Raw genomic sequence first — 14,715 nt, 5'->3', positions numbered from 1 at the left:
ACCTGCTGGCAAAGCATTTTAACCATCTAGACTAACATGCCCTTGGTGTCTGAAAGCAGCTTTGGAATCTCTTCTGAAAATGTCAGTTCACTCCTGAGCTGTTTCTCCAGACAGCGTAGGTTACCTATCAGCTCACTGGACATAATTCAAATGGATACAAACAGAGCCAGTGTCAAAATAACGCTCCACAGCTGTTTGCCCGATATGTGGTTCCACTCCCTAAAGCAATGTTATGCCTTACAGGTTCAGAAAAAACTAGATATGATGAATGAAGATCTGCTAAGTGATGGTACCAGTGAGAACGAATCTGGATTTTGGGAATCTCTCAAATGGTAAAACTAATTCATTAATAACCCGCAAGTCTCTTGAAACTGGAAAACTATTTCATGATACAGTTAGGTCTGTGATATTCCACAGCCATCTATTAAGACTGCTTGGATCTAGGTCTTGCTAACTCCTTCTCTTTCATAGGACCCCTCTGTTTCTAGAGAACTGAGCTACTGCTTTGCACCTGCTGACCTTCCCTTACCCCAGTGCTGCTTGGGAGCCTGAGAACTTTGCAGGAGCTGGACCTCAGCCAGCAATCTTTCAGTTGAATAGGTGTTCATATATAAGCTATTGGGTCTTCTGTGTCTGCAGCGCTCTGCCTCGTGAAGGATACCCTGACCAGCAGGGGGGGGACGACACCAAACCCCACAGTTGTGCTATATTAAACCAACACTAGCAGTTTATAATCTGTTGCACTCTTTCCTATAAAGCTGGGCCTTACTATCTTGTCCATTATATAAACACCTTTGACCTTTCAGGGGATTCACAGGAGGACAAAAGAATGAAGATGTGAAACAGGATAAAGATGACGTGCTAAATATATTCTCTGTGGCTTCAGGACACCTATATGAAAGATTCCTACGGTTAGTTCAGAATTTATAATCTGGGGGTCTCAAATGGTAGAGGTGCCCTGCTTTCCACAAGGAAAAATGTTAGAATTTTCAAGAATATATATATATATGTATATATCTATATCTGTAAGAATTCAACAGCTCAGATATCCTCTAGATTTTGCATCTACTGTCTTATAGGAACTTTTGTCTGCATAACATTCATATGTTGAAAATAAACTTAGTTTAATAGCTGGTACGTTGCTGTCCTAGAATCTTCTCACTACAATATAACCAAATATAAATGTATTGTTTAGAAGTTACAGAATGTCATAGTTGCTTTGGAAAACAATCTGAACTTCTGTTCGCAAAGGGCTGTGAAAGCCAACAGGTTGCCTATTCTCTGACTAGTTCAAAGTACATTGATATTTTTGGGTTTGGTAATTTTGTAGATAAAATTGAGCAATTTGCAACAGGCTGAAGCTACCCACTTTTTCTTCATGCCTGAAGATCAGTTACCTGACACATGACTGCAGTTTGTCTAATAATGTAAAACAACAATCTGTAATCTGGTACGCAGCTGATCTCTAGTGGGTGGCTGTTGTTCCTGTAAATGCTTTATTTTTTTTTTCTTTTGATAGCATAATGATGTTGTCTGTGCTGAAACATACCAAGACTCCTTTAAAGTTTTGGTTTCTGAAGAACTACTTATCGCCTACATTCAAGGTTTGTTACTAATTAGAAATTTAATCTACTGGGGGGGGAAGTTTTATTAAAAAAAAAGAAGTTGTAAGCTGTGCATCATACTATTGTGTAAACCTATGTATAGTTACAGCTGTCTGTATATCTTCTATTCTGACAAAGCATCAGATTGGTATAAGCTGGTGGTTCTGCCTAGAAAGCTTTGAGCAGTAAGAGACAGGTTGAGAGTGGACACATGCTGAAGGTAGATATTTAAGAGAACAGCACATATTAGGAAAATCATACTTGAAAGAATCTCAACTTTGCTTTTGTGACTCGCGCAATAAAGATGTAGATTTTAAGATGAAATTCAGGGCTGTGAATGTACATCTGATACATAAGGGTTGAAAGATTATAGCAAAAAACTACCAGAGAAGCCACGCCTATGACTAGGTACGGAGAGAGCTTCTTAAGAGGAGACATTAAAACCATGTTTCAGACTGGCTAGAGTTCATGGATGGTGCACGGTAGAGTGATGCGGGCCCTAGATGAGCATACCTGGAAATACCTATCAGTTACATGTGATACATTGTAAAACAAACAGCAGGATTCAGAACAGCACCCAGAGGTAAATGGATGTCAAAACCTTCAGGAATTTGCAAATTCTAACATTTAATATTAGGAAGTAGCATTTCTTAGAGAATCTTGCCTGTTCAGCATGAACTCAAAGGGAGATAATTGGCAGTGTCTCCACTGCTGCAGCCTTGGGCTGTGCTGTGACTCCACCATTGTCAGTCTCTGCTCGGGTGGTGTGACAGAGTGTGTCAACAGCCAACAGCCGTGCCGTGCCAGCAGCCCCTGGGCGAACCTGCACTCTCCTGTGTCAGGGGAAGCCTCACGGATGGGAACGTCAACTGATTCGACAGTGGGCCAAGTTGTTCTAGTACTGCATTTCTCCCAATTCTTCTCTCTCATTTTATTATTCCCATTTACACTGCTTTGTACAGCCCTAAATAATAATTCTCCCATCTGTAGAATTTTATGACTTGAGTAATGCGTTTTTTTAAATGGATCCGTGGATCACTATAAAACGGCTCATGAGTAACTGTGTGGGGAAAAATGCCAAAATATTTAGTTGTCTTACGATAGTCGGCTTTACAGTTTGTACTGGTTGTTCAGTGTGGGGTTATGTCTTTGTCTGGAGTAACAATGAAACTGTAGTTATTCTTTGTGGCATTTCATTTTCTAATGTTCTATGCTTTATTGCAGGACTGAAGTCTTATCTCTTGTAATGCACTTTTCTTTTTCCTGCAGAGGAACAAAGAACTGAGATAAGCTACTTTTTTCCCCCTCCCTCTGCAGGAGTTCATCCCATACATGGCAGAGAAGTATAATTTCCAGTATGAGCTTGTCCAGTATAAATGGCCACGCTGGCTTCATCAGCAAACAGAGAAACAGCGTATCATCTGGGGTTACAAGATCCTCTTTCTAGATGTGCTCTTCCCATTAGCTGTTGATAAAATCCTGTTTGTGGATGCTGACCAGGTAACACAGAGGTTGGAATTACTTGATCTTTTCCTTTTTTCTCCTTTTTTTTTCTGTTTTCTCTAAGAATAGTATGTAGTTGAATACAATTTCTGTGTTACTGGAAAGGTTGCAAGTCTGAGCCTTTCGCAGGCATGACTGAAGGCTGATTCTGTAACTACAGCACGCTGCAGTGAGTGCTGTTTTTTCTGCCCATTCCCACAAAGATTGGTTTTATTGGCCTTTTACTTTTCTCTGGTTCCTTGTTCCCTCACTGTGATTCCAGCTAGTTTACCAGATAAGATTCTTGTTTCACCCCTCCATTTTTCCAGTTCCACCGGTTCTCCCAGTCTGCAGATCACTTACCACACATGGTATTTTCCGAAGTCACCAAACACCTGTCACGCCCCTGCTTTTAACTTGGCCAGAGCAGAGTGGCTTTCAGAGGAGTGAGAAGGCAGATCCCTTGTGCACGAAGCCATGTCCTGCTGCAAAGCAAACGGTGTCTGTAAGGCTTCGTTTGGGCTTACTGCCTGAACGGTTCGAAAGCACAGCATACGTGCGCAGTGAGAACTGCCAAAAGAACTCCTTCAAAAACATATATGAAACTGAGAAGCACAGATTATCAACACGTAAGAAATACCTTAGGTGTTTTGGCATGTGTACAGTATGACCCCGTGTCAGTTAAGACCATTACAACTTAGGCTGAAGTATCACCCAGGATAAATTTGCTGCTATGCTGTTCCCATTTTAGGCAGTTCATGCTCTAACAGAGATATTAATGCTTTCCCCCCCCCCCCCCCCACCAGAGTGGTTTTTTTATAGTAGTATTACTGCCACATCTGTGTCAAAAAGACATTAAAAAGCCTTCATCCCTGAAGGGTTTGCAGACTTTCCAGAGGAAGGGATACAAAGGATCACAGCAGAGTTCACCTATAGTGAGAACGCTTGCTGCTTATTAAGCAACAATTTGGCGCTTCGGCTGCCAAACCAATCCCTATCAGAGTATTTTAAGCTCTATTTTAGTTGCTCCAGCTCTAAGGGCAGGGGAGACAGCACCTTTTGTGCTGTGTTTTTGTACTATGAATACATAATGCAAAAGACTGCAGCATATAACAGATAATGCTTCCTCTGTTTGCTCAGTTTGAATTAAATTCTGACCAGCATTTCAAAATAACCCATGGCAGGCTTCTACAAATAAAATGTCCTTTCCCTTCAGATTGTGCGTACAGATCTCAAGGAATTAAGAGATTTCAATCTTGATGGTGCTCCTTATGGATATACCCCGTTCTGTGACAGTCGAAGAGAAATGGATGGCTACAGGTTCTGGAAATCGGGATACTGGGCGAGTCATTTAGCTGGAAGAAAATACCACATCAGGTACTGAAGAATTCAGTTTTCTCAAAATAGAGGGGGAAAGCTTTTTCTGCTGCTCAGAATTAGCAGACAACTAGCTGAGGCAGACAACGCAGCAGTGAACTACTTTTTGCTTAGTGTTGCCTCTTCAAGCTTCCACTGCTGTGGTCCATTTGAAGCACTAGGGACAGGGAAGTCACTTTCCATGTGCCACAACTTGTACAGATGAAGAACTGAAGCGTTAACTAACCAGCCATCTTCATTTGTTAATAGCAAGTGCTGGAGGAAGGGACTGCATGACAGCAAAGCTAAGATTTGTTGAAAATTTCTTTTCGTACGTGCCATGACCTTGTTCGAACTGCTTTCCTGCTTTCTGTTAGATGATTTGATGTACTGCCACCAAAAGATTGTTTCAGCACATTCTATCTCAGGGTCTGCTGGGGCTGCAGTAAGTTACCCATCAGCCAAATGTCATTACTAATTGCATCTTCTCCATGTAGCGCTCTGTATGTGGTGGATCTGAAGAAGTTCAGAAAGATAGCAGCTGGAGATCGACTCAGAGGACAATATCAGGGTCTCAGTCAGGATCCTAACAGTCTGTCCAACCTTGATCAGGTGTGTTTTTATTGTGTTTGGTTTGTTTTGTGTTACTGGTGTGTGATGGCAGGTTGGGACCTCTCCTTTCCTGGCCAAACTTCAATCACAGCCAGATGCCAGTGGCAGTCCCATTAAGCCCTGCCTTCAAATGAGGCAGGTATTGATAGCATCAAATATAACTGGTGGGTAGAAACAACACCTTCCCCTTAAATGTCTTAAGACTATCAAATTTTCCAGTATGCTCCAAGACAAATACACAACTGGGTACTTGTTTCTTGAGCTGTTGAGCTCCGAGTGCCTTACTGTGCACTGACTTACAAACATGGAAATATGGCTTATACTGTGGCGGAATCTATTAAGATTAGTCTTCCAAACTGGTCCAGTACAGGTTTGATACTGGAGTCATAGTACTGCTTCAATACTTTTTGCGAAGTAACTCATTTTCAACAAAATAAGATCAACAGTTGTAGTATGCAGGTGTTTTTTTTTTTAAAGGACTTTGGAATGGAATGAAAGATTGATTCATGACTTCTTATTTGCACTGGAAAAAAACCTTTTTACAAAAAAGTTAAACTTCTCAACACCGTCTGGTTGGGGGGCTCGTTCCTCGCACCGTGCAGAAACTGCTACTCACTCTCCTTCTTCACAACAGGATTTGCCTAACAACATGATCCACCAGGTGCCAATTAAATCCCTCCCCCAGGAGTGGCTGTGGTGTGAAACATGGTGTGATGACTCCTCAAAGAAGAGAGCAAAAACCATTGATCTGGTAAGTGCAGCATGGCTCCCTCATTCTTATGTCACAATAAAATACAGTGCCCAGTTTTAGCGGCGCCTCTCCACCTCAGATCTAGGCACTGCATCCTGTATTGATACCTACAGGATTTCAGCACTTCAGTTTTTTCCTTTAGCTTCTGGATTTCTTTTACCTGGAGCAGTGGCATTATTACGAATTTGGAAGGAGACTTTACACTGCACTCTGGCAAAAATCCAGGCATGCGGTGTTCACCAACAACAGATTAATTCCACCAGGGGGAAGCATACCTCTATTCAGTAAATAAACCTTTTCTACGCATTAAGTGCCTGAACAGTTTGTGTGTGTCGTTTGCAGTGTAATAACCCAATGACCAAAGAGCCCAAGTTGCAAGCAGCGATGCGAATAGTTCCAGAATGGCAGGACTATGATCAAGAAATCAAACTGCTCCAGGGTCTTTTCCAGAAAGAAAAAGAAACAGGGATACAAGCGAAGACGCCAGTACAGCACACGGGCGGTAATCTTTCTGACCATTTCCCTACTTCTGTGACTTTCTTCCTGCCTGTCTTGACTGGGGTTAAGTTGCATACTCGTGTCAGCTTGCACCACACAAAGGCTTGCATGGAGGATCTGTTAAATAATCTATATATTTTAACGGGACAGAAAGGCCTTGCTGAGAGAGGCTGGTATAACTTAACCTGATACTAAAATTTAAACAGCTATATTGCACACTTTTTCCAGTTCTGTTAAAGACCCTCACTGTTCCTGAAATATGATGAGCTTGGCCTTATCTTAACCCTTAATTAAAGTGCTGCTATACACAATGGGTATGAATTGTTCTTCAGTCACTGGTAACCTTGCAAAGAACAGATCTTTAGGGTCTGTATATGAATTTTCAAACCAATCTGCCAGCTGAGGCAGCTGGAAATGGAGTGCTCATTTTTCTCTCCTCTTCCTACAGATCCAGCAGCACATGTGGAATTATGATCCACGCAGAAAAACTCAAGTTGGACTGTTTCATAGACAATTTTTATATTGAAAGCTAGTTTTTTCCGGTATGTCTGCGAAACTGCTGAATAATTGAATGGGATGATGTATGCATTTTTATTACTTGCCTCTGGGTTAATGTCTGCATATGAAATAGGATCTGGATTGCTGGAATTAGCATTGTGGGGTTTTTTTGCACCTGTGGTGGAGATGAAAGAGCCCATGACGGAATTTAGCATTTCAGGAACAAAAACTTCAAACTCCACTGGAAAAGCCACAGCCTGTTCCTTCAGCTGTTGCTACCTCCACCACTGATGAAGATCCTGATAGCCTCAGATCTAACTTGAGGGCTTGGAAATCGCAGACCCATTCAGCCGTTGGCTAGAACATAAGTCCTGACCTCAACTGATGGAGATAATTTTTCCAGGCAACATTAAAAGGCTCAGAATCACGCCTTGAATTTGGGATACCGTTTTATCTGCAGGTTTTCAAATGGTCAGAAATGCTTCTTGGATTTGTTCAGTATGCCCTTGATTTTGTAACAAATCCAGCATTATTTAGATTTTCTATTTCCTATCTTCATTTACTGCCCAACTTTTGAAGGCTTAATGTAAAGCTACCACAATCTATTTAAATGCCCACCCAAATACAAATGCCTAAGCTTACAAAGTGAGCAGAACATTGAATTTGACAGCTCAGTTCATCCTAGCCCATCTGACTTGAATCAAAGTTCCCTCCCTTCCTTCCTGCTCAAAGTTTAAATCAGTCTGCAAAACTGGTAGGGCCTTAACTTTTGCTGTGGTTCACTGATTCATGAATGTTTTTTGTTTATGAAAAATCTGTGGAAGCTTGGAAGTTTTTCATCATGTAAATTTCATTAACTTTATTTTTCTTCAGAGATGTTGTCATGTCAATAAAAAAAAACTTTGGAGTTCTTTTAGCTCTGAAGCTTTAGTTCACACTCAGCCCTTTGATCAGCCTTTTGGCTTGCACCCATTACAGTCCTAATTTGATTTTGGGGTTTCTGAGTATTTTACCTGCATTTGTTTTCATTCTATGCACAGACAAGAAAATATTTTCCTCCAAGGATTAACTACCCTGGGCTACTTTTATCATTCAAAGTAATGACTTGATTTTTAAAAATGATACTGCCGTAGCTCAATGTTATGAACATACCAATTAAAAAAGATCCTCAAACCCCACTTCCCTCATTCTATAGGATTACTGTCTGCTCCTCAGAACACTGAGAAATTCAAGAGTTGAAATACAGGAACTAAAGTATTACTTCTAGTAATAAAATATAGTTCCCTATGCACTGTTTCTTTAGAAATCCACACTGGGATTATTTCTGCCTCCCATGTTTTTATACATGTAAATGTTCTGTGCCATAAAAGCTTCACACTAGAGATAATCCTGACTTAAGATATTCTTCTAGCATTATTGCATTATACATCCTATCAATGTTTTGGAGGAATCTGAGAAACAGCAGCTGTAGTGGTTAATCTGTTCAATGGGGCAACTGAACAGAAAAGCAGCTCTTCTCCAGCCAGCTCAAGAAAAGGCCCAAATCACTCACCCAAACTCTTAAAAAAACATGTTAAAAGAAGTAGCTGGGGTCCCTCAAATGCACATTGCTGGTACTGTCGACAAGGTCAGTAAACTGGTCCGTGACAGTGCAGATATGCTTCTGGTGGGTACCAGAAGTAGGCCATTCTAGAAAGGTACTGGACAGGACAGTTGATATTCTCCCCCTCTCCAGAGGGAAAGCTATGCAAACGTGGGGGGCTGGATATCAAACCATGAACTTAAAGAGTTATCAGCTTGGGTGTTGTCCACTTTGTGGGGTTTTAAATTCAGATAAGTCTCCCTGATGCTCTGTAAGTTATAAGTGACTTATGCTTCCCATCAAAACTGTTCCAGTTAAGTCAACTTACACTAGAACGACTTTTGTCTAGTGTAAAAAACAGTAATATGCCTGCCAACCAATTAATTACATACTATGTTAACTAGCCTATTTTAAACAGATAATACAGCACATGTAAGATGACCCTTTCTGTGTGCAGCCACACACCACGCAGGCCTCGCTGGGGCACAGGATCGGGTGGGCAGCAGCTGCACACCACGGTTTCACCCTGGGGTGGTCTGGGGCAGCAGAGGAGGATCGCTTACGATGGACGACGATCTGTGGGTGGGCAATCTGCCCAAGCCCTCAGAACACAAACAGTGCAAACTTTCTGCAAAACAAGGCCCTCTCCTGTCCAGAACCATATTTGGCTTCATTTTTTTTCAAATATTATCAGAAGCCAGAAGATAAAGTAGCCTCTTAAATTCAGCACAATATTTACAATGCCTTGGAGTTGAATAAGGAGAAAATATTTTAAAATTAAATGTCAGTTACAGAATTAGGTTTTTAAAATTATGCTCCTCCATTCTAATAGTTAACATATGCACTTAAACACCCACATTGTATACCTTTTTTTTTAGTTGTAAAATCTAGCAAGCTATGGAGAGTATTTTTCCTCCCTCTGGTTAACAGAGACCATGCTCTTATATTCAGCTCCTAAGAAGAAAAAAAAAATCCAGCTCACAACTGATGTAGAAAGAAACCAGAAACAGGTCTTGTGAGATTCTGTACCTTTTGCAGTACTCTTAAGAGTCCGGGGTACCTGTTCTCAAGTACACTATACAATGCACATGGTACTAATTATTCTGAATGTGAACTACTCCAGCTTTTCCTGGGAAGCCACTATATATTTGCACACAAGAATAACAATCGTAGAGGAGAACAGTCACTGATTTTGGATCTGTGCATACACTTGCTCATAGTGCTCAGCTGGGCCTTAAAAGAAAAACCTCTGACAGCTCCATCTAGAAAGAATCTCAGAGTGAAATGATTACTGAGATAGAGCTGCTTCTGATCACACTACTGATGGCCTGTTCCTGTAAACTAGTAAGACTGACAAGAGAAAATAGAAAATGGGGATTACAGAGGTCACAACATAATTTTGGATCCCTCGTACTAGAAAGGCCACTTCTGTGGCAAAATGATGATGCTGTTCCCAACCTCTGGATACAGCAGCTTGTCCTCTTTGCCAGAAGCTCACATTGAAAAATGCCCAGTACTTTATTTTAAAAGAAAGATTTCACTGCCTTACTAGAAAGCAAATAGCATAGAAATATGTTTTTAAGATTTCTCTTTCATTTAGCTATTGGGATGTAAAGGAAATGAAAGGGATGGGACATGTACAAAGCAGTAAATATCCAGTCACAATCTTAGGAACCAAAACTTTTTTTTTATATATAAACTGTTTTGCATATCTGAATCTTCTGTAATCTGTTCAAGAATACGCCATCACTGTGTGGCACTGATGCGACTGACCCAAGATATCAGGAGTTGTTCTCTACTGAATGTTACCTGAACTGAGATTACAGTGAGTTTCCCAGTACAGTGGCAACAACATGTTCTGTCTAACATAATAAAGCCTTTTCTGTTCTTTACCCTTGCCTCTCATGTCAGTTACTTTGGGTCTGATACCTGACGTTTAACGGAGTTGCTCAGAGTACATTTTTCACTTGTTCTTTTATTCAAGTGTGGGGATACTGTTGAAAAGCTTCTAGAATGGAAAAGTAAAGAGTTCCTCCTCCAAGCCGATCTTGTTAATCATGGTATTACAGTAACCCCTAAACTGAGACACATCTCTTAAAGAAACAACAGAAATATTTTACATTTAAGGTAGATTTTTTTTTCAACTCTACCCATTACTAGTAAAAAAAAGTGCTTCTATGTCAGTTCTCGTCTTTTAATTCAGTTTTACACTAACACATTCATAGTAAGCACTCAGAAAAGTTAGTATTGCTCAAATAGTGCTTGCAACTACAAAGCTGTGTCTGGGTCTCTTTCAGAGTCGGGACTGAATTCCAAACTCCTATGGGACTCTGAGAAAAGGCTCTCAACCACAGCATCTTTATTATTCAAAGAGCTATGAAATAGACAGTTTTACACAGACAGCTCACTTGAATGCCATAGAAATATGTATTTGGTTTCCTGCAGTTGGCTGTTTGAACTTGCTCAGGTTTGGAAAATGAGAACAAATCCTAGGAGACAACTAGAAGGGAAAAGGAAGCAGCCAGAGAGAATAAACACATGCCATATGCCTCTCGCCTCCTCAGCCAATAAGGGGGTTTGCAACCCCCCCCCCCCCCCCTTTAATTTCCAAAGTATATATTTAAGCATGTGACTGTACATTGATACATGGTTTGATGTCCAAGACCGATTTCCCCCCCACCCTAAAGGAACTGGCTTAAATGAGAGGAGCTCTGATGGCTGCAGGGGGAATGGAGAAAGTAGTTTTGAGGCTTTTCCCACAAACCCCAATTCTTAAAATTGTATTAGCCTGAGTACAACAGACTTTTTTGATGGGCAAACTGTCCTGTTCCCCTCCACCTACACCCTGCCAACTCTGCTGCTACACACCTGTACCTGCAGCCGCACACCATACAGCTCAACGTAAACGTGTCGGGAAGTGCGTTCCTGCGGCTGGACCTGCTGTGCCACATGGTGCAGGCTGGCTCCTGCCCTGCTGGGACGCACCAAGGGCAGCTGCTGTAGAAGCCCACGGTGTTCTGGCTTGTCTCCGGCCTGCTTCCCACATGTGCAAGGCACTACTTGGGGGTGTCCAACCTGCCCCTTCACTTTCTGGACAGCCATCTTAAAAGTAATGCCCAGCACCTGTGTCTAGCTCTCATCGATAAGCAAAGCCAGCTTTTCCAGTGCAAGACTTGCTGCCCTGCTGTGAATTAACAGCCTGGGGAGACTCGGTCATCGCAGTGCACTGTAACACAGAGGCTCACGCGGGGACTGTCGAGCCCACCCCATCGCCTACGCTACAGGCAGGTACCAGCATGTCTGCAAGGCAGCCCCATACCCACGGGTATCACCACCTGCTGCGCATCACCTACGGATGTGCTCTTACAGCATCAGAGCAAGTTCCTGCCACTCAGCCTTTCTTCAGCCTGATGTGTCCTTCACTGCGAACACATCACACCTAACTGTCTGCTCAGTCATCCTATGTAGTAGCTAACAGAATTCAGAAGATCTTGGGGCGGGGATGGCAGCAGGGATGGGGGACTAATACAGGGATGTTACAACAAGGAACAGCTGCCACTGCAGCATCCCTGCAGTGTGGCACACACACCAGCACCTCAGCTGTGCTCGGGTGCAAGAGGCTCACCTGTCCCACCATCACCGAGCTCTTGCCTGCACACAGCTCTATGTCGTCCTAATCACCAGCCAGCACCCCCCGTAGAAAGGGCCACTGGATTTAGTCCTGTCCCTAGCAGGCACCTGCAGTCTGCAGCACAACAGAAAACACCATCAATCAGTGACAGCAACCACAGAGGCTTCTGGCTCGAGTCCTTGCTGGCCTCTGATGAGCTTGTCAGGTCAGTCCTCCCATTACTACATGGTGGTGAGTGGAGATGCTGGGAGCACAACTGCAAACCTCACAGCTGGGCACCACAAAGAACACAGAGCTCCTACCAGTATCATAACTCCATCCAGCAGCTGTGCAGTGCCTCAGTCACACATCTCACCAGCTCACAACTGTCCAGAAATGTCTCCCATTACCTTGTCCAACAAGTCCGGACTGATTTGCAGTCACTGCAGAAGTGCACCCCAGGACAGGAGTTAAACCTGTGCCTTCTGGAACCAAGGGACTCACGCATCTACCACCTGTGTAACACAGGCACTGCCCGCAGAACACAAAGCACAAGCTTCCTCACAGAACTGCCTTTCCCAAACCCTGCTGCTTCCCCAGGGCAGCCTTGCAAGTCACCACACAAAGGTTGACTCTGGTGCTGTATTTACACTGCACGCTTCCACCTTGGCTAGCAGCAACACTGTAAATACACCAAGGTCCAAAGCCTGCCCAGAAGGAAATTCCTCTCCATTTGCTTTGCCTTCCTCCTCTTTGCCATATTACTATATTTACCCAATCACGAGTATTGCTAGTGGATTACACACTCCATCTGTTTTGATTCAGCACACTGATCTTTACTGACTTGAAGATAATTAAAGACCTCTCCCTCCACTCTCCCTTTCTGTCTGCTGCATGTGTGCCAGCTGCTCGCTGGAATCCAGATAATTGAACAGCATTCCCTAATCAGGAAACTCAAGGAAAATCACTTCTGACTACCAGGGTTTATTGCTGACTAGACTTTATTAAGATCATTGCTAAGACAGATTGCCTTGTGCTTGGAATATATCGAACTTGTTCCTTATTAGCCAGCTTGGGGCTCGATGAGGAATGAGAACAGTGTTTCTTCTGTGTGAAGATCTGGAATAAAGAACTCAGAAATATAACTGATTATTGCACAGCGGGATCCTCCTCTGCTCCTAGGCAGCCCAGGAAACACACGCTAACCAATCCAGTGTTCTGCTTCCTCAGCTAACGCTGCTCCTACACCTGAGCACTGACGCACCTAGAGATGCAGGACCTGCCTGACTCCAGGGCTGTCGATCTGCTGGGGAGCTGCTGAGCCTGCAGGCATGGGGAAGCACCCCAGCAACCCCCAAGACTCCACTGAGAAAGCCGAAAATCCTCATGACCGACCATTTCCAGTCCCTAGAGATGGGAGGGGAAGGACTGGACATACATTCCCTTCAAGAGAGGGCCACTGGTAGCTCAGCTGAACAGGGGGTGGGGGAGTGCTGCATGTCATGCACTGTGTTACCGGTTCGGAGGTCACCGGTCTCACCGCCTGTTCATCAGAGGCCCCTGCATTTCTCACCATTCCACCGCTACTGAGCGCAGTCACCTTGTATACAGCACACCCTCTTGGCTTCCTCCTAAAACATACCACAGAACGGAGAACCAACTGCTTTGTCTGCTTAAAATTAATCCCCAACACTAAAGACATGCTTTCTTTAAAAAAAAAAAAAAAAAAAAAAAATCTTTTCCCCTTTTCTGGGGAAAGGTTCTGCCATTCGTACTTACTACATCTCCTTTCTCTGCTGAAAAGAACAGGTCTCAGATCTTAGAGTCTTCATCTCCAACCTTTTCTCTACCTGTAGGTGTTTATTTACTACAATAAATACACAGTAAGGACTTTCAGAGCTCAAAGTATTTCCTTCAGCCTTTAGACTGTCATCTGACATTTTCTGGTTCGCTTGGTTGGGTGGGTTTTTTTAATTTTTTTTTTAAATAAAGAAAAGGAAATCTTGGCACCAAAACTGGATACATTACTCCAAGTGTTCCAGGACCGATTTCATCAACACCGTATAAAGAAAAAAATGTTTCCATGCATGTGTATTTCTACACATCCACACTCACTCTACTGAGTATTTGCCTTTTCTACCATCAAGAAGCACAGGAGACCTTCTACCCATCCCACTGAGCATTTCTTTTGAACTGCCTGTCCACTACAATCACTAAAAGCTGTTTTTCGACTCAAGTATTCAGTCCCTTATGTTTCTTATTCCTGGATGTGCAATTTCAAATTTGCCTTACCGAAATGCTTTTGTTGTTCCCCTCCAGAGAGAGGCCCCAAGAAATCTGCATTGCCGTGCATGATTCAGTGCTGCTCAGCAGCTGTCACCGCAATTGCTTCCAGACCTCTATGAGAGCTCTGAACAGCGCAGACCACTGCAGAGGAAAAGAATCTCCAAAACCTATTTGATAGTGATTCCCACTAACTCTTACTACTAAAACTTTGCTAACTGGTTCTTAATCCTTTTAACACATGCTCTAAGGATATGCTATATAGTAACATCATTTTGGAGCAAGATGGAATGTTTTTATGAAGCATTTATGCATACAATCAGTGTTGCTATTACACCGAAACCTGGAATTCCTCAAAGTCACACTTGTTTGACAAGAATTATGTCCCATAAAACCCTCTCATGAGTAATTGCAGCTCTCAAGGCACCACTGATGTCCC

General features: G+C 42.7%; 1 protein-coding gene across 1 annotated transcript in view; it reads left to right on the top strand.

Moving 5' to 3' along the window:
• Nucleotides 1-10,275, top strand: part of UGGT1 (UDP-glucose glycoprotein glucosyltransferase 1) — a 47,350-nt gene extending 37,075 nt beyond the window's left edge. Inside the window, 9 exon segments of the mRNA XM_075417582.1 lie at nt 244-332; nt 807-911; nt 1,520-1,604; nt 2,922-3,104; nt 4,303-4,463; nt 4,940-5,054; nt 5,689-5,805; nt 6,148-6,307; nt 6,752-10,275. Coding sequence (XP_075273697.1) covers nt 244-332; nt 807-911; nt 1,520-1,604; nt 2,922-3,104; nt 4,303-4,463; nt 4,940-5,054; nt 5,689-5,805; nt 6,148-6,307; nt 6,752-6,777 — 1,041 coding nt within the window. The 3' untranslated portion in view covers nt 6,778-10,275.
• Nucleotides 10,276-14,715: the final 4,440 nt, after the last annotated feature.

Source organism: Opisthocomus hoazin, chromosome 4 (assembly GCF_030867145.1).
Source record: "Opisthocomus hoazin isolate bOpiHoa1 chromosome 4, bOpiHoa1.hap1, whole genome shotgun sequence".
NCBI lineage: Eukaryota > Metazoa > Chordata > Aves > Opisthocomiformes > Opisthocomidae > Opisthocomus > Opisthocomus hoazin.
The sequence above is the reverse complement of the archived record's forward strand: the minus strand, read 5'-3'. Positions and strand labels throughout refer to the sequence as shown.